This window comes from Aphis gossypii, unplaced genomic scaffold (genome assembly GCF_020184175.1).
Source record: "Aphis gossypii isolate Hap1 unplaced genomic scaffold, ASM2018417v2 Contig00580, whole genome shotgun sequence".
In the NCBI taxonomy this organism is placed as follows: Eukaryota; Metazoa; Arthropoda; class Insecta; order Hemiptera; family Aphididae; genus Aphis; species Aphis gossypii.
In genome coordinates, this window is record NW_026083175.1 from 2,070 (window position 1) to 23,814 (window position 21,745).

The window sequence follows — 21,745 nt, forward strand, 5'->3', positions numbered from 1 at the left end:
TGTTTCAAGTGGGCTATATTAGCAAAACACGTTTCGGGAAATAACAAAAATCAAGTGGCTGAAAATTATACAACGCACGAAGAAAAATATAATTTTTCTGATCTCACGTTCCCAACAAAATTACATCAGGTTAACATTTTGAAAAAAATAATCCTAATGTAACTGTCAATGTTTACGGACTTGAAAAACATTTCCAACCACCGCAAAAATTTCCAAAATATGAAGTGTTTCCACTGAAGGTGGTAGATGAAGAAAAAACAGATCATTTCGACTTGTTACTAATAACCGATGATGAAAATTCTCATTTTACCTACATCTCTAATTTTTCCCGACTTGTGCGATCACAAAAAACCCGACATAATGGACGTGCTGTATTTTGTAAACGATGCTTTACATCGTTCGAACCTCTAAATATTAATAAATACGAATTAAATGAGCGCATACGATTTGAAGAACACAAGTTAATATGCGGAACACATAAACCAATTTTACCTCGAATGCCTGCTCCTGGATCGATGTTAGAATTCGACTCATGGAAAAAAACTCAACGACATCCGATAGTTATATATGCTGATTTTGAAGCACTACTAAGAAAATCCGATGAAAAATGTGGGAACAATACAAAAGCTATTCAAAAACACGAGGCTATGAGTTATGGTTTTATGGTTAAAGCAAATAACGACGTTCCCGCAGAACTGCTTGAACAATTTAATATTCCAACTTCACCTATAATTTTTCGTGGCGATGAAGATAATCAGAATGTGGGTGAACATTTTGTGAAGAGTATCGTTGAAATAGCAGAAAACATTGAAAAATTACTACAAACCAACATACCAATAACCTTTACTGCAGAACAACAACAAGCACATAATAAATTTATGTAAGACATGTCATTTATGTAAAAACGGTTTCTCTGTGGGAAACCATAAAGTTGCTGATCACTGTCACTTATCGGGTAAATTTCGACAAACATTGTGTAATACCTGCAACCTCAAGCTTCAAACACCAAATTTTGTACCATGTTTTTTCACAATTTATCGAATTATGATGCACATTTTATTGTAACTGAACTCGGTCTCGATGTGAAAAAAATTTCTGTTATACCAAACAGTGAAGAAAAATTCATCTCATTTTCAAAACACGTTTCCAATAACTTTTCAATACGGTTCATCGACACATTAAGATTTATGGCTTCAAGTTTATCAACACTCTCGGAAAATTTATTAACACCAGGGTTCGAAAAGTTTAGAGAAACAGCTAAACATTTTAATGCCGCAGACTTGCCACTCGTTACTCGTAAAGGTGTTTACCCTTATGAGTATACGGATGGTTGGAACAAGCTGGAGCAAACCCATTTACCAGAGAAAGCAGATTTCTACATTACACTAACAGAATCACATATACAAGAAGAAGATTATGAACATGCAAAAACTGTTTGGAGTCACTTTGGTTGCAAGACTTTGGGTGAATACAGTGATCTATATCTGAAAATTGATGTTTTATTGTTGGCTGACGTGTTTGAGAACTTCAGAGACCTATGTTTAACCACATACTGTTTGGACCCATCTTTTTACTATACAGCACCAGGATTCTCCTTTGATTGTATGTTAAAATATACCAGAGTCAAATTAGAGTTACTCACTGAGTATGATATGCTGCTGATGATTGAAAAGGGTAATTATAATAATTATATATAAAAATTTACATATATAATATATATAAATTTATTATAGGAATTCGAGGCGGTTTGACACAAGCAAGTATGAGGTATGCTAAAGCTAATAATGAAAAGACCCTAGATTATGATCCAACAAAGTCCAAATCATGGTTAATTTATCAAGATTGTAAGTATACATATACATATATTTTAATTATTTTTTAATATTAATTTATTTTTTTAGGTAATAATCTGTACGGTTGGGCAATGTCACAACACATGCCCTATGGTGGTTTTAAGTGGGTTGAACCTAAACTAGAAGGGCTGAATGATTTGAACGATACATCACCCATCGGACGGATATATGAAGTTAACATTACTTATCCGAAAGAACTCCATGATAAACACAACGACTTACCTTTCCTTCCTCAAAACGGTATCCCAGCTGGTTCAAAAGTTAAAAAACTCATGGCAACACTTCAGTCGAAAAAAAACTATATTATTCATTACCGAAACCTTCAGCAAGCTATAGCCAATGGACTCATAGTTGAAAAAGTAAATGTATAAATGTTTTTATTTTACATTTATAATATAATTATTTTTTATTATAGGTTCATAGAGTAGTTCAGTTTAATCAATCACCATGGCTGGCTCCATACATAGCACTAAACACAGAGATGCGAAAAAAAGCAGCAAATGACTTTGAGAAAGACTTTTTCAAACTTTTAAATAATGCGGTTTTTGGGAAAACCATGGAGTCTATGCGGAAAAGAATAAAGATGGAACTGGTGTCTAGTGATCGTCGTTTACAAAAACTGATAAATCAGTCAACATTCAAACACTGTACCACATACAATGAAACTCTAAATGCAGTTGCATTAGAAAACAAAATCATTGATTTTTGTAAACCTATTTATATAGGTAATTTACATTTATTTTAATTTTTTATTGTTATATAATATTTTAAATTTTTTATCAGGTTTTGCAGTGCTGGAAATTTCCAAGTATTTAATGTATGACTATCACTATAACGTAATGCAGAAACATTATGATGATAAAATTGAGCTCATGTATACAGATACAGGTAAATTAGTACTTTTATTAATTTATTATTTTAGTTTCATTGGTATTAATTTAATTTATTATTTTAGATTCATTGGTATACTATATTCAAACTGATGATTTTTACAATGATCTGTTGAACAATCCCAACTTGTTGAATCGAATGGATACTGCAAATCTACCCCGTGACCACCCGTGTTACATTGCTGAGAGAAAGAAGATTCCTGGGCTATTTTCTGATGAAACCGATGGACGTATTATGAGAGAGTTTTGTGCTCTCCGTGCAAAGTCCTATGCTTACATTTTAGAAGATAAGGAGAAAATCAAAGCAAAAGGAATCCGTGGACATGTTGTTAGAAACCACATGACTTTTCAAGATCATAAACGATGTTTGTTTGGTGATACCAGTTTGGAAGTAACAACGTCAAACGTCTATATCCGTTCATTCAATCACAAATTAAAGACCATCAAATCCGATAAATTAACTTATAACAGTTTTGATGATAAAAGGGTTATACTTGAAGACAAAGTACACATCCTAGCTCATGGACACTATTCTATAGAGTGAGTATATAAATATATATATATTTTAATTATTTTTTAATTAATAATTTTGAATTTTATAGGGAGGAACTCGAAGCAGAACTAGATAGTTGGTTTTTTGTAAATACTCCTGTATATATTTTTGTAAAGATTATGCCTGTATACATTGTTAATTCGGTAGCAGTAAGGTTTTAAATAAAAATATTTGGATAAATGGACTGTATGAATTTATTAATTGTAGAATCGCTCGCTGTGCGCGGTATAACTTTCGATGCGCGACTGACTAGGTAGTGACACGAAAATATCACACATAAGATATAATATATATAAGATAAAGTTATTATCGCGATAACGCCCAATAATACAATACATAATACGATTCGATCGCTAACATACATTTTTATACTTATTGAATTTTTGTAAATATTTTTTCTATAAATTATTTCCATATATTATATATTATATATATTTTTGTAAAGATTATTTTTTTAAATATTTTTTGTAAGTATAGTAAGATTAGATAGAAATAAAACTCATTTTTAAAATAAGGTGAAATGTCTCTATTAATATTAATTAGTTGATTATTTTGTAAAATATCTCTATAGATATTAAATTGTTTTTTGTAATAAAGTCACTTATCCTAATTCGAATCTTTTTAGTATTTTTGTTACATTGTTTCCTTTTCTCACATGTGTTATTCTTTATATTTTATCTCTGAAATCTGAATTAATAATAAAGAAAAAAATCATCATTTATATACATAGGTAAGTAGAAAAATACGTAAAAATATAGGTAATTTTTATCATTCCTTATTAAAAATAGAAATTCTAGAATTCATCAGCGTTAAATGTTTAGCATATTGAACGATCATACACACACACACACACACACACACACAACCGATTAATACCATCATCATCATAATCATCTTCACATAATACCAAATTGACAAAAATAAATAAATACTTTCATATAAACATCAACACATTTTGCTAAATTTCTTATAAAATCATGTAAAAACTAAAAATATCATAATATACTTAAAACTACACAAAAATATCATAATTTAGATAAAATCATGTAATACTATCATAAATTTCAATGAATACACTTATAAATAATACATATTATATTTATTACATAAGTCGAAATGTCCTAAAGACCATGCAATACATACATAAACCCCCATAGTTTCATTGAAACTAGTGTATTCTTCATCATATATTTAATGAAAACTTATTCAGAGTAATTATTATCATTTTTTAATTTTACAGTATACACACCATAAACCATAATTAGTTAACTATTACCAATAATTTATAGGTTAACTTGCTTGGCATAGGTAACGTATGAATTTTACAAAATGTTGTATTATATGTATGAATATTTTATAAGAGATGTTAGTACGTAAGAAATAAGTTAAGAAAAACTATAGATAATAAGTAAAACAGTAAAATTCAATAAGTTAAGCAATAGTTAATTATTCACAGAAATAGGTTAAAATAACAATTGTGCAATTCGGTGCCAGTAAACTTTATATTACAGTTAGCATAGAAAGCAAGATATAATAATAAGAAATGTAAATAAATTTGTTTAATAATTTACTAATCGGGTTAAAATAACAATTACACAATAATCATAGTATCTATAATTGTAAATTTAACGTAGTAATAGAAAAATGTAGAACAATCGATAGTAATTCGATTGTAAGTGTAATATATACGTGAGATGGCTAAGACAGCAAAGGGGTCAGTGGTGGTGATCGTGTGACTCGAGCACCACCGGACGTCGTGTTTAAATTAAGTTCTTCTTTTGCGTTATTTTGTGTTTAACTTTATTTTGGTATACGTTTGAGTAATCGGCGTATACGACAAAAAATACCCAGAGACTATTTAAAACCATTTTTTCTTCTTAAATAAATATTTTTTTATATAATAATTTTTACTAAAAAATCCACGTATTAAATCATCATTCTTGCATACTTCAATACAAAAAGTTATAAATATTTAATAATTTCGACAAAAACATGGACAATTTTCATCACACATTATTAAAATTAGTAATTCTCAGCTTCATTAGATGATAAATGTCTCGTATGATATTTAACTATACATGACTACACCATATGCATAACACGAACATATAAGTATCATTATTGTAGATTAAAACATACATAAATGTTATAATTTCGTTAAAAATAGTAGGTACCTATATATATATATATATATTATATATATATATTCTGTTAAACCTAACCTAACCCTATGGTACATGGAAAGCTCATAGATGGTAGGTAGGTACTTACAAAAAGAACATCTCCCTATCAAAAAAAGTATTATATAAAAGTGTCTATAATATTATAATTAGAGAAGAGCACGAATTTTTGAACAGTTATAAAGTTTCAGATGGGTTGAGTTAGGTTAGTCTCTTTTGGGTTAAAAAAAAAAAATAATAATAATAAGGAACGTTACATGATGTATCATGTCTTCATCACTATGATGTAAATCGAGATGAAGAAACATTCATTCAAACGGAAGGAATCAACTCCCCAACAAAGATTCCAAAATATCTTACAAGACACAACATTTCTGATGCAGACATAATAATAGAATTATTTTTTAAGTGGTTTTGACTAATTGGAGGTGGAGTGTTTTTACTCTCAGTCTTTCCATATTCAAATAATAATATCCTTTGGTTTAAATCTTCTAGTGAAAAATATTCATGATTTATCAAGCAGTTAATTATAACAGCCATGTCATATCTTTCCACACCTTCTGACACGTCATGCATAAAATCACATACACTATTCACTGTTACATGATAGTTAGGAATTTTATTGAAAGCACAACACTCATTTATACCAGTTTCAGAAACATTAGCTGTCATGATATCTGACTCATAATTATTTTTATTTCTTATTGATTCAACTGACTCTTTTAACATTGTTTGAAGATCATGTGAACGGCATATACGGCAATAATAATTTGCAGAAAAACTTTGTACAAAGTCTAACATTGAATTCAGTCCTAAATTATCACCTAAGATGAGACCAAGAATAAAATATATTTTTATGCTAATAGAATTGACTACTATTGTAATGCCATTCTCTTGTAAATCGATGAGAACATTTATAAGGGCAGAAAACATGGTTTTATTGTCAAATTTGTGTGCTCCTCTATCAGATGAATGAAATAAATATGCAGAAAAAATATTTTCCAGAGATGACAAATATTCAGGGGGCAGAGCAGGTATTGTATAGTATACATATCCTATTTTATGTACACCAGAATGAAAACCGAGAGGATTACCCATTTCAGCATCATCATAATATAAATAAATAGGAATAACAATTTTGTCAGGGAAATTTTTCATTATATTTTTCCATGTAGACCCATTTAAAAATGATGACAAATTTGAATTGTTCGAAGATGAAACGGTGTATTGATAAGCCATATTAAACACACCAGGCAATTCAAAAAAATATTTAAGATTCTCCTTTATAGAAAATAAATGCCTTTGGACCGGTACCATAACCTGTCGCTCGACACCAGACACAATTTTAGTCTCTTTTGTAAAACTTAATTCGTTGATACTCAGTTTTAAGTTTATAAAAAAAATCTTCTAAAATATTGAACATATTTTGAATTTCAATTAGTTGAGAGTTATCACAATTTGTCAAATAAGGTTCAATTTTAGATTTTATGTGTGAAATTATTCCAGATGAAAATAATTCAGTTGTCTTTTCTACTATCTCTCGCATTAAAGAAGATGTCACATTAGATTTAGTATTCAAACTAGTTATAAACTTTAAAGCACTACTTCTGACCATATTTTCAAAATCATCATTTAAACCAACTTCCTCTGTAATCTCTACTTCTTTAGATGATACTTGGTATTCCTTCAAATTCAATACTACCGATGAAATTGTGTTTACATTTTTATTAGGGATATTAATATTGTTTAACAATCCAGGGTTTATATTTGGTACAAAATGTACCCTATTTAGGTGTTGTCTAAATTGTTTTGATCCTTGAAAGTGACTGACACACTCTAATTGTTTACAGTGAAATACAGATTGGGTGCCTAAATTATGGTAATGTCTTAAATGTAAAATAAGTTGATCAATAGTGGCAAATGATGAAGAACATACAAAGCAAATATACATTTTAAAAATGTTTAACACTTTACTTTCAAATAACAAATAAATTTTGGTCTTTAAACCTTATAAAATATAAATAACAAATTATTAAATGTTTCAATCAATCAAGTTATTACTTTAGTTATATTAAATCATTACCTTTTTAAAAATCAGAGTTATTAAATACAAAAAATTAAAAAATTAAATTATTAAAACTGTCCAGATATCGTTTTTGTAATTGATGTAGACTTGTCATGTGGGGTATGCAGTTGAAATAGTAATTGTTGAACAACTAACCAAGAATCGTAACACTCTTTTGGATAGTTGCAGTTGAATACAAAAAATGTTTTAAAGCACACCTCTAGGACAATTAAGGGATCCTCGAAGCACCAAAATCTCTGATTCACTCGAACATAGCAAGATGATATTGATTGCAAATCTTGGCAAACAAATGCAATAAATGGTTGTATTGTAGCTCCGCGATGCAAGTATTTTAATTCTTTTTGGCATAAGTCTTCATGAAACTTAATCATATTCTGAAAAATTGGAACAATAACATATATTAAAAAATGAAAAAAGTACACTTACAATACATTTTATATACCAGAAGAATAATCTTTGAAGTATTATAGTTTTACTTTAACTAATGTAAAATTATACAATACAATTAAATATTAAAGAATAAATATCAGGATTAATTAATAAGCATATTAGAAAAGTATAATATAGGTATTATATAGGTGGGTAAGAAACTATTACTTGCAAATATAGAAGGTTAGGCATGGCATTACAACAATAGGTACTAAATTGTATAACCATTTTAAATATTATCTTACCGGAACATGTATGGCAAATGCTGAAGCCGATTCTATCAACGATGGCTTCCAAAATTTGGTTGTGACATTATCATTATTATTTTTAATTTGTGTTTTTGTAGGAATTAGATACGGTATTAACAATAAACTTATCACATTTGAGGATCTTAAATCTGAAAAAAATGTTACTAGTTATTATACTTTTAATATTTTATAAAATAGGTAAACAGGTATTTTATGAAATAAAATATTCATTGGTATATTTTACTCATTTTAAAATTAAAACCATTTGACTCGCCTCCGTTCAAGTATGTACAATCTAACTGTGTTAAAAGTGTTAGGGCATATTTATCTTTTATTGATGATCTTCTTATAATAAGCAAATGTTTAAAAAAATGTTCCCATGAATTTATGAATGTGTTCCTATCAGTAAGTGCATGAGTTGCAGGGTTTCCAATTTTGAAGTCTTCGAGAACCTAATGAAATGATTAAATTACATTTGTACTTATCATATTTAAATTAACAAATTTAAATAATAAAAGTACATACTAGCTCATAACCCTTAGCACTCTGAAATATTGGCCATTTCAAAAAAATATCTGATATAGATTGATCTTTTGATTCAAAAATATCATATTTTCTTACATCATAAGTAATAAGCCATTTTTCTTTTATGGTACTCAGATTAGAAAAATTGAGTCCATCAGTCTGGAGCCAGTCTGTTGCAGATTTCATTTCTTCTATAATAATGAAAGGGAATAAAAGAATTTTGAATTTATTATATTATCATTTTGAATACTATCTTTAGAATTATTAAATTTACCTGACAAAATTGGCAGTGAAGAGGTTGTTGCTAGATTTGCAAGTATTTTTTTCTTTCACAAGAAATCGCCCCAGCTGATCTTAATTTGCGTGCTACATTTTTCCAACGCTCTATTAATTTGCCTTTTGCATGAGCTTGATGTTGGCCTTCGGTTTTCGAAGGTATAAAATATACACTCTATAAATAATAACATATTTTATTTTATATAAATCAATACATACTACCTATATTATATTAAAGTAATTAGATTCATTAAGTATATATTATTAATTTACTTTTTGCTCTTTTGGAAATACTTGAACGATTGCAACGTGCTTTGATACTTATAAATAAATTACTATATACCATAGCTAATGATAACCTAACATTGGGGGTATAACAAATATTTCTATAAATACGATGAGGCTACAAATAATGTAAGCAGATGCTACTTAAAGTGAGCAGATCACCAAGTACATAAATGTAAATATAAACCTTAAGTATAAACTTTAATGGTCATCAACGGCGGAGCGACGTGAGAACGCCGGCACCATATTTACATCAAAGGCAGATCATCGCACGTACGCTTGCCACCCGGTAGAATATATAGATATACAATTACCACCCGGTAGAATATTATCTATATATATAAAAATTTCGTGTCACGATGTATGTTCGCGATAAACTCCGAAACTACTGAACGGATTTTGATAAAATTTGGTAACCATTTATAATATGGTCCAACTTAAAATATAGAATAGTTTTTTTTCAATATGTATTATTAATAATATGTGCTCAAACAGGAATATTGAGATTTACGATAGAAATTTTTGTTTATAAATGGTTGCTATGGGGGTTATAAGATTTGAGAATAATATTTATTTATTTGTGGTTGCTATGGTAATATATAAAATTAATATAATGAATTACGGATTTTGATAACATTTGGTAACCATTTAATAGGTAATATGAATATAATATAATATAATATAATATAATTCCTCTTATTGGTCGCAGGAAAATGTGCTTATGTAATACAATTTTAGGAAAATACACCAGAAAAGTTCAGAATCTGGGTGTAAAAAAACAACAACTGTCACTGCAGTTGTTCAGCAAGAAAATAAACTATATTAAGGTCGCTATTGATTATGATTGAATATAATAGTTATAGACCTGATGTTATATTTTGTTAAAACCATAACAACAAAAATAAGAATTAGCGAAATAAGTCAATGGCCACAGTAAATTTAAAATTCACAGCAATAGTTAAATTTAATTAAATTAAACTTGCCAATCGCGTGAATGCACGTTGTGACTACAATAACCTTGATTATTTTTTTGCCAGACGCATCATCGGCGAGCTGGACGCTCTCATCGGATTTTAGTGCGTTAAGGTTGGGTTAGGATTATGTATTAATTGATTAATATAATCCACCGTACTATGTCAAACTTGGTATAACTTTGATATTTATTAGAGTTAAATCATACACTTACATACAAACAGCACTAGGTCCGCGATCTACCGCAGATAGATTGCCTACCTGATAAATGATAATATACTTCAGCAGTTCAGCGAATCAGAATTTTTATTCCGGGCAACAGAAAACTTAAGATAAATCTAGAACATAATCCCCCGAATATTAAATAATGAATTGAACAAAGTTTGAGTCATATAGAGTTGGTATATTTAAATATTAGTTAGTAACATTATAAACATAGATCATTCTTATATTAATTATTTTGAAAATAGTGCTACACAATATAGTATAGTGTATCACATAGTACATAGGTATTTAAATGCAATTTTAATATAATATTTTCATATCTCCGTGATAACCCATATTTATATGTTTTATTAAATTTTCTCATACATAATAACACTAATACATGGCCTACGAAAATGCAAAAAAAACCAACTAATACGCGGGCAACGCCGTGTCGGGACAGCTTGATTATAATATATATATTTAATATACATTTTTTTACAGCAATAGACTAACATAACAAGTTATACTAAGTTTTATTGTTTTACCAACAGGCAACAATACAAAAACCACGAGATGGCACATTATTGTATTTTACCCACTGTAGTAAAAAAAAAAAATGACATAACTTTGAAACTTAAGTGTTAGAAATTATAAAATTCTTATACACATCTCGCGGGGTCCGCAATCTACCACGTGTGGATTGCCTACATGATAATATACTGCTCTCATAATCATAAGAGAGTCTCACGGCAACGGTAAGTAGAATGACTATAATATTATGACTTGAGTAACTCACTGACTGATAAACGTAGAGCCTGAACAATGATAGATCGATGCTTACAATTTACACGGTACATTCGTAAAATCGTATCACAAATTTAGTGTGTAATAAGAAAGCATTTTACAAAATTCGCATATTAAAGTGGTGCTTTCACAAGATTTTTGAGAATCAAAACAGTCAATGAAAATGTCTAAGTTTTGAACACCGTTAAACCGAATAGTAAATAACAAATTAATCAAAATTCGAATCTATATATATAGAATTTGCATTTTTAACGGGCAACAAAGTGCACGGGGTCAGCTAGTAGTCATATAATTGCGCACGGTATCGCGCGGATGACGCAATGCGTGGGAAGAAGCGGATGCTCGTGCAGGAGACCATCAGGGATCTGAGGGTACCGCGGAAGTCCCTGGATGATATATAAGGGGGCCCAGGTTAGGCACATTTCAGAAGTGATCCACCAGAGTTAGAGCGAGCACCTTCACGTCACCCAGATCAATAGTTTTGTCATTTGGACTTAGAATATTTTTCACAAGTTTAATTTATTAATTATGTGGACTTAGAATAATTTTCAATAAAAAACACTTAGAATTATTTCAAGAGTGTTCATTTTTTTTACAACAACCTATCCGATACTACATCATTCTACTACTTGTACGTGGCAGTGTGGCACGTTACACGATTAACTCAGATATCTTCCTGAAGAAAAAATCAGTACCTCTGAAATAAAATTTGAAATAATGTATTAGTATTTAGTACCTATATTAGGTGCATATACAGTTTAATAATATTCAGTGCTGACACTAGTAAATACATACAAGTATGAAGCAAGTTGAAAAAGGGGATAACATATTCATAATAAGTAACATTTAGCAGTGACTATATTTGAATATTATAAGTTATTATACTACTAACTATTACAGGGACTTTAATGATGTAGTAACGATTATCAATAAAAATAAAAGAGACGAGAGATAAGAAATAAGAATTTAAGTATTAAATAGGTAGGTAACAAAAAAGTGACACTAAACATACTTGCTTTGATCCTGTAATAGATGATTAATTAGTAATTGTGTCATTAAGTTTTGAGCACCATCAGAGAGGTATCCATTATTGGTTTTACTATCAGCTAGTATACACCGACCATCATTGGTTGTATGCAATAGATTTAATATAGTCTATAACAATGTACTTCATTAATTTTAAAATAAATAGATACCTACCTACAAATAATTTCAGGTATATATTTTTATTATATTACAATAAGTCATTATTTTACTTGAATTGTCCATTCCATTGGTTTATAAGAACCAAATTTTGTATGAGGAAGGGAATATGGAGTAGAAATGTTGTTGAATTCTTTTGAAGAATTATTTTTAACCTCATGAGTGCCATGAGTGCTATATGAAATATCTTCGAGACTTAAACTCTGATCTACACCTTCATTAATTGGATAAGAATTACTAGGCGTGTGATATCCCTAATAAAAAAATACATAGTTAGGTACTATTTCACTACACAATTTTGACCTGGGAATTATGCAGTTTAGCAGTTATGTTTGAACAAATAAATAGAGAAGTCGGGCTGACACAAGCTCTAACCTTAATTTACCATCTACTAATAAATATATATAATAATTAAACATTACGTACCTCCATATCGATAAGTCCCGGTATAAACTGGTCCATTTTTTTGAGTAAAATACACAGAAAATGTAAAATATTATAATAATATTAACTCGTCAATGGCAAACGGCTAAAACAACACGAGTACACGATAGACTCCAGTAATGCACAAAAGACAAAACAATTTTAAACGAATGATTTTAATATTTTAGACGAGCGGTCGCACTCGCCAGTCGAACATCGAGCGGTGATTACAATCATATAGAGTATTTATAGATATATCTGTACGGGATATTCACTGGTATCAGAAAAACCCAAAATTACGTATTATCTGCTAAAATAAAGATATATTTTATGTCACGATAACAACAGATAATAGTTAAAACAACACTTTTTAATGTTATATTAAGGGGGCTGGAGCAAGTACAAATAATCACGTAAAACAGGTCAAAAGCTAGAGAAAACTGTAGGACTTGGGTTTGACGGATTTTAATTTTGAAAACTAATTTAAAATCTCCAACAACTCTACTAAAGCATGGCCATGGAAATTTATCATTTTTACTAAAATTAATGGCGTACTTAAATAAATAAAATACCAAAATTCTTATTTTTTAAATTATCGATATTTTATCGATGAATTTAAATGTATAAAATCCCCTCGGCCATACCCTAATTAACACAATGACTAATCAATATCCATTTTCAAAATTAAAATCCGACAAGCACAAGTCCCACAGTTTTCTCTAGCTTTTTGGCATTTTTGTCATTTGAATAGCATGGCGTATATTTGATGAAATCTGTATTATTGACATGTGCCTGCGCGTGCGGAAATTTATCGGCGCGGCGCGTCGGCGGTCCTGTGCTAATTGAAAATAAATTACCAATAATTGGTTCCTGGAGTATATAAGATAACAACACGCGTGCTGGCGGTGGGCACAATATAATAATATTATATTATAATAATTATTATTGCATGTCGTACCTATTTTGATCCGTCGCCGGTACTTTATTAATATTCTACCGCGACTAAAAGTAATATTCTTACTTTTATTTTCAAATTTCAAATTTTGATTAGTCTAGCGTCTGCTGTTGTTTGAAACTATTGTGTAGTCCCTAGGGAGAGATTTTTTTGTATAAAACATATTTTGTCATATTTAATAATTAATACTATGGACAGTAAAAAGGACTGGCATTATGGAAAAAAAACTAAAACTCTTTTATCCAAAAGAAAGAAAAATAAAGGAAATATTAGTGCCATACATCGATTTAAAAAAGTAAGTACAAATATAATAAATCTATTGTATTAAATAACTATAGTCTATAGAATAATATAAACCATACTGACGATTTTCAAAGATAATAACCATATTTCAAAATTTGTACAGACATTTTATACCTGAGTAATTAAATATTATTATTAATTATTCTATTTGTATTTTAAGTGCACAAACCACTGTCATTGGATTGGTTTTAAATTCTGAACGAAGTGATGAATGTATTAATTTATAATGATGTGTGTTTTTTTTTGTGTATGTACAGCATAATTTTTCGAAATAATGCTTAATTATCAAACGTTGGGGGTGGTTTCCGATGGCAAAATTAATAACCTTGGTGCACTATAAAGGTAAAAAGTAAACATTTTCCAACAGTTTTCAAAAAAATCGAGAAAAACAAAAAAAAAATGACGGAAAAACGGGAATTTTTACGCAAAACCAGTTTTTGACCAAATCGATTTTTTTTTTATGGTTGTAATTCAAAAACTAATCACTGAAAATACTTGAAATTTTCACCAAATGTTATTGTCAGTTGTATCTGTATATAGTTAAATTTTTAAAAAATTTTGACTTTTTTTGAGTTATTTATAGACCACTGAAATTTTCGATTTTTTTGAGAAATTTTTTTTAAAGTGTCGATAAAAATTTTTTGGATGACCAAAAAGTTTTGAAAATCTAATACAAGGTTCTTTATGAGTTGTTTTTAATGTAGCTAAAAAAAATTAAAAATCTTTAGTCACAATTTTTTTTTATAAGCGTTTATAGTTCAAATTTTTACGAAATCTGTCGAAAACGCGAAAATTTGTAAGTAATTTTGAAGTTGAAAAATCATAAAATTTTTTTCTTTTATAACTAAGTTTTGAAAATTTTGGTACAAGGTTCTCAATACATTTTCCTTTAAATATCTGTAAAAAAAACTCTACCGGATTCAGACAAAAAATTTTTATGAGTGTTTGCAATTTAAATTTTTACAAAACCGCGTTAAATAACGGTTTAGCCTCAAACGATTTTTGATATTTGTTATAATTCAAAAAGTATAAGTCGTAGATACTTGAAAATTTTACCAGTTATTTAGATTGGCATTTTCTTTACATGATTTAATTTTCAAAATATTTTGAGTTTTTTTGAGCTATTTATAGACAACTGAAATTTTCAACTTTTATGAAAAATTTTTTTTGAAGTGTCGATAAAATTTTTTTGGCCCTATCAAAATACTTGTAAATTTTATACAAAGTTCCTCATATGTTATTCTTATAGTTATTAAAAAATTATAAGAATACATAGGCACAATTTTTTTTTATTAGCATTTGAAGTTCAAATTTTGACAAAAATTCGTCAAAATCATGAGTATTTGCAAATTATTTTGTAGTTCAAAATTCATAAAATTGTTTGTATTTATATCTAACGTTAAAAATTCAACACTAAGTTTTCCATAAGTTTTGCTTCAAAAAGATATAGAGAAAATTTTAAGAGTCATTATAGGAAAAATGTTTTGAGCGTTTGAGTTTTAAATTTTTATGAAATCGGAATATTTGTTTCAAAATAGAATATATGACAATATTTAATTATAATATATTATAGACTGACAAATCATCTCCGTTCAGAATCGTTTTTCGTATACAATGATACTTATCATTGCATTCAAATTTAATCTACCCTAGTCCGAGGTCCATCCCATCCCCTAATGTACAGCAGAGTGGTACCCACTTGCCGACTTTTTGTAGTTAAAATGTATAACATTTTTTTGTATCAGTAACTAAGAGTTGAAAATTTAATTTAATTTTTATTTTGTATGTGTGCGCCAATCACCACGAGTAGGTAATCCTTTTTATTATTTATTCAATATTTTCTAAAATTATAAATTGTTATAGGCAAATATAAATCAAACAACATCTACTTCTTCGAATACAACAAGTATAGAAACTTTACTGGAAGATAATTTTCAAAATAATTTAACATCTGAGATTATAACCCCTCTTATACAATATGAAAATGTCGAGTTGTGTAATGATGGCAAAAATAGCACATCAGAATTTGTAACCCCAAATAAAGAAAATGAAAATGGCGAGTTGTGTAATAGTGATCCATGGGAAAAATTAGAGGGTAAACGTATTGTAGACCTCAAACATATTTTTCAATCTCTACAGTCTATACATCACTTGGGATTTGATTGTTCATTTAAAGATTTAGAATTTGTAAAAGAAAATAGAAAGGGATACTATAGTACATTTCAGTTCATTTGTAAAGTTTGTGGTTTACAAGAACAAATACATAGTGAAAATGTCAAAGGCGATAATATAAACATTAATATGGCAATAGTTAGCGCTACTGTAAATTCTGGTCAAGGATACAGCCAACTTGAAGAATTTTCAGCAACATTAAACATGCCAAATATGTCAAACCGGCTATATCAAGAACTTCATACGGAAATGTTTATGCATGTTCATGACATAGCCTGGAAAGAAATTGAATCAGCAGGACTAGAAGAAAAAAGGTTAGCGATTGAAAACGGTGATTTAGATCCAAAAGGTCGTCCAAAAATTGCAGTGATTGCAGATGGGGCATGGAGCAAGCGTTCGTACAAAACGAATTACAATGCATTGTCGGGAGTTGTAAGTTTTAGAAATAATGCACGAGTAATAATTATAGGCAATAGACTTAATTGTAAAAAAGAATTCAAATTATGTAACAAAATGTTTTATTTATTTTTAATTAATTCATATAAAATTCGGAAAAAATGATTAACACTATGTATAATGTATATTATATAGGTACCTACTTTTAAGTGCAAAATAAAATCATAAAAAAATTACTTATTACAATTAAGTCCGTTCTTTAGTAATATTTTAGGATATTAATCGTAGCTTAAATTAATGTAACTTTATTTATATTTAATTTAATTTAATAAAATTTAATTCACTGCAGGCTTGTATTGTTGGAGCAAGAACAAAAAAAATATTGTACATCGGAGTCCGAAATAAATATTGTTGTGTGTGTCAAGCATCAAAAAAAAATGGAAATGAAACCAACCATTTATGCTATAAAAATTGGAATGCTCCATCAACAGCCATGGAAGCAGACATAATTGTAGATGGATTTAAGCAAAGTTTAACAATGCATGGTCTAATTTATTCGCAGTTAATTGGTAAATAATGTTTTAAAATAATAGCTTTAATAAAATACTTAGGTACTGATAACATTTTGAAATATCATTTAATTTTTTTTTCAATTATGATAATATGTTTAAAATTCATAAATGTAAGTATACGTTGATCATATACAATAAACTAAATTTTTAAATTATATTTATTTAATACAGGTGACGGTGATAGTAGTGTCCTAAAACGACTGCGTATTGCAAAACCATATGGATCGGATATTATAATTAAAAAGGTTGAATGTACTAACCATTTACTAAGAAATTACATTAATAAGTTAAAAGACATTGCGAATAAAAGAAAAAATTCCAGGATGAAATCCAGGATGTTATAGAAAATTATTACAAAATAATTTGCTGAGACTTAAATATGCTGTTACTGAAGCTATAAGGTTCAGACAAAATGAAACAGCAAATATTTCTTACGAAGAAAGATTGGCACGACTGAAAACGGACGTCATAAATGGACCGAATCATGTTTTTGGAGATCATGACAACTGCTCTCAATATTTTTGCCAAGGTCAAAAAAAAGGTATAATAAATTAATATTTTAGATTTTTAACGAAGTGATAAATGTATTGATTCTACAATGATGTGTGTTTTTTTTTTGTATTTGTGCATTGTAACTAGTCGATAATTTCACCAAATGTTTATATATTTACGTTATTTACACACGGTTAAATTTTCAAAATATTCTTGATTTTTTTGACATATTTATAGACAGCTGAAATTTTCGATTTTTCTAAGTATTTTTTTTTGAAATGTCGATAAAAAAATGTAAAGTCATTAGTCACAAATTTTTTCCACTCGATACTTATACTGTACATCAAGTTTTAATTATTTTTATTTTTATTTATACACTTTTTTTAGATTATTAAAATATGTAAGCTATTATAGTATCTATATACTACTTATACACAATATATATATTTTGTTATTATAGTAAAAGACCAATACTAAAACCCATTCTTATAGCATTGCTTTTTTTTTTTTTACATAGACGAACAAAATCACGTACTTGATTTGAAAAGACTCGGAATTTGGGATGACATTTGTAGAGTTAGAAATGTATTGGTTTACCACATTGAGAGTCTAATGTACAATCATAATAATAATGCAGCTGAGTTATATAACTCTATCTTAGCTAAGTTCGTGGGTGGTAAGCGAGTTAATTTTTCTCTGAAAGGTTCGTACGAGTTAAGATGTAATGCTGCAGTAACTGCATATAACTCGGGAGCAAATCGACTCTCAATATTTAATAAACACATAACTACGAAAAGTCCTGGCCAGTTTTCAAAGCGGTACATAAAAAAGTATGAGTTATCAGAATGCCGGAGAAGACGTCGCCGTCTTTTTAGTACACCAATAAATCGATCGACCAAAAATGCATCTACCGGACCCGACGAAGAATACGGAAATGTAATAAATGACCATGACCCATTGTCAAATTTAACTGACACAGAGTATTCTGAATTAAAATCAGTATTTTTAAACAAATTAAAACTGACTGAAAATGAAATTTGGTCTTTAGAAGATAGGACGAAGAGACAACATCAATGTGATGAGTGGCATTTAGAACGTAAAAAACGGTTAGTATTATCACATCGTACTTAAAATATAACATAATTAAATTTATAAATAACAAATATATGAATAATCCTACAATATTATTTTAAATTTATTTATTTCGATTCTTCAGGTTAACCGCATCATTATTTGGAAAATTATGCAAATTACGCGAATCTACTTCACGTTTAAACGTTGTAAATGAAATATTATTTGGAACGTTTAAAGGAAATGCAGCGACTCAGTACGGAATAGAGCATGAAATGATTGCCATAGAGCAATTGGAAAATAAAATCAAAAAAATTGTAGCATCAGGGTTGATGGTAGATTTAAATCAACCATTCTTAGCTGCATCGCCTGATGGTTTGATTGGATCAGATTCGCTTGTAGAAATTAAATGCCCGGCAAGTGCTAAAGATATGACGCCAGAAGAAGGAATAAATAATAAAAAAATTAAAAGCTGTAAGATAATAGATAATAAATTACATTTGAAAAGAACAGATAATTACTATTATCAAGTGCAGGGTCAACTACACATTGCTCGTAGAATGTATTGTTATTTTTGTATTTGGACACAAAAAGGTATTTAAAATATTTATTAATTTATTTATATGAATTTAATATGAATTTATTATTTTATAGGACTTTTATTCGAAAAAATTAAAAGAGATGATACTTTTTGGAATGAAAAAATGGTGACTCAGCTCACCACATTTTATTTGGACTTTTTCTTAAAACAATTAATAATAGATGAACTAAAGTAGAATATTAGTAAATAATAATTTCTGTAATTTTCATTACATTAAATGTTTTACCAGTTGTATATGCTTATACATATTTTATAATATATTTTATAATGTACATATTTCATGTTTATATATAGGTATTTAGAAATTTATATTAGAAATTCACAATGCGCCAATGCACCTATTAACGAGCCTACTAAATTAATATTTTTTTTTTATATTTTATTAAAAAATAATTACAATAACCGGATGGTTAATACGTTAGATCATTATAATTATTTAAAATATTTTGTTAAAAAAAAATTATCGAACTATCGAAGTATAAAAAAGTAGATATCTAAACTTATCATCGTATAATCCGAATCTACGAAATCTACGAATTCGTAGATCCGGAAATACGTAATGTGGTCGATAATCGATATACGGGCGGGTGAGCCGCTGGTGCCGGTGGCACAATGCGATAATGAATTTCACGAATTACACACACTAATATTAATTTACTTCTCACACAGTAACACAGCTCAAATATAAATGCTATATGAAATGCCTAAATATTACTCCTAAAAACATGTCATGCTCCAGCCCCGGAATAATAAATAAAAAAGAATAATAAATTTAACACAATTTAAAATCGTTACACGATCAAACCAGTAATTTGCTAAAATAATTACATATCTTACTTATTTTAAGAAATTATAGTGTTGTAGTGACATTATTAAGTTCAGATTAACAATATTACTTCTTTAAAATTACAATACCACTATTGCTATTTTAAGATAATTTGTTGTTCAACAAATGTATTTAAATGTACCCTTTTTGTTGTTAATTCAACTACAAATTATACGTAAGTCTACTATTTTACCTACTGTCAACAGTTTAACAATTGTTAAAACAACTAGAATATTTCTATATGTGCGTAATACATTATCTATATTATTTTTTGGTAAAGATAATGGTCGGTTTTTTTACTTATTATTCTACAGCTTGTATTTATTAATTTAAATTTTATAAATATTTGAATACGGCGTGTATATAATAATATAAAATATAATATACTTACGACAAGGGCGCCCGCAGGTGAAAATTCAGGGGGGGGGGACAGCCATAATTTGTATTAATAAACAAACACTTTTATACTAATTAAACACTTTTATTAACTAATTGAACACAAATTGCAATTTTATTTTATTTTTCACAAATTCATCAACAACTTTTTCAGCTAAATGAAGTTCTTCGATTTTTTTTCTGTGTAAACTTAACATACATTATCCGGATAAACGATTCTCACACATTGTTGAACGTAACCAGGTTTTAACACGACGTAATGTGCTGAATGTTCTTTCTGTACTACAAGTTGTTGGTGGAATAGTCATATAAATAATAATACTTTTCTTAAGAGTTGGGTAAAATTCACAATCTTTTTTAAAAAAAGAAACATTTTCCTTTTCATTAATTGATGAAGACTCTTTCATCATCTCCCAATAATCATACCATGTTTGACCTTCTTCTACTAAGTTTTCTATTTTATAATGGTTGTCTATTTCTTTTAAAATGTCAATAAAATTTATTTTTGTCATTTTTACATAGTCGATGGGTGTAAAAATCCTAATTTAAATGGTATTTCATTTATTGGACTAAAACGAATTTCTAAGGATTGAATTAAAGAATCAATATAAGGTATATATATAGAAATCCGAAAGTACTCATCAGGAGTATCAGGAGATGCAACAATATTTTGACGATGAGTTTGTTTTGACACCATTCGTGGAATTTGTATGTCCAAGTTAAATTTAATTCCACAGTTTCTTACATCATTAAATATCAGACTAAAATTTTCTTCTGGCATTGATCTATGCTTCTTTAATATTTCTAGTAAATTTGAGTGTATATGTTGATGTACTGTATGCAAATTAGTATCAACAGCTTGTATTTTGTTTACAATTGGCTCTAAAATTTTCGAATACTTGGTTATAATTTTTAAGCACACAATAAACCCTATAGTAGATGTTACACACGAAAGTTGATAAGCTTTTGTTCTAGTAGCAGAATTTGTATCATAGTTAGTAGCCAACTTACTGAGAGCCGATTTGAT

At 28.6% G+C, this 21,745-nt stretch overlaps 1 protein-coding gene and 1 pseudogene across 1 annotated transcript; one reads left to right on the forward strand and one right to left on the reverse strand.

The window, feature by feature from the left end:
- Positions 1 to 1,159: 1,159 nt before the first annotated feature.
- LOC126554697 (uncharacterized) lies at positions 1,160 to 3,457 on the forward strand. The gene is made up of 7 exons (XM_050209744.1): positions 1,160 to 1,674; positions 1,734 to 1,844; positions 1,902 to 2,212; positions 2,269 to 2,578; positions 2,637 to 2,741; positions 2,809 to 3,283; positions 3,346 to 3,457. Exons 1-7 carry the CDS (start codon positions 1,188 to 1,190, stop codon positions 3,455 to 3,457), a joined length of 1,911 nt encoding a protein of 636 aa, XP_050065701.1. The 5' UTR covers positions 1,160 to 1,187.
- Positions 3,458 to 7,609: 4,152 nt separating this feature from the next.
- Positions 7,610 to 12,943, reverse strand: LOC126554698 (uncharacterized; annotated as a pseudogene).
- Between the last annotated feature and the right edge of the window lie 8,802 nt (positions 12,944 to 21,745).

Bases quoted from the DNA above. Each gene is read 5' to 3' on its own strand.
- LOC126554697 (XM_050209744.1), top strand. From the start codon at position 1,188: ATGGCTTCAAGTTTATCAACACTCTCGGAAAATTTATTAACACCAGGG. The intron at 1,845-1,901 runs GTAAGTATACAT...TTATTTTTTTAG, and splicing joins ATGGTTAATTTATCAAGATT to GTAATAATCTGTACGGTTGG. The intron at 2,579-2,636 runs GTAATTTACATT...ATTTTTTATCAG, and splicing joins TTGTAAACCTATTTATATAG to GTTTTGCAGTGCTGGAAATT.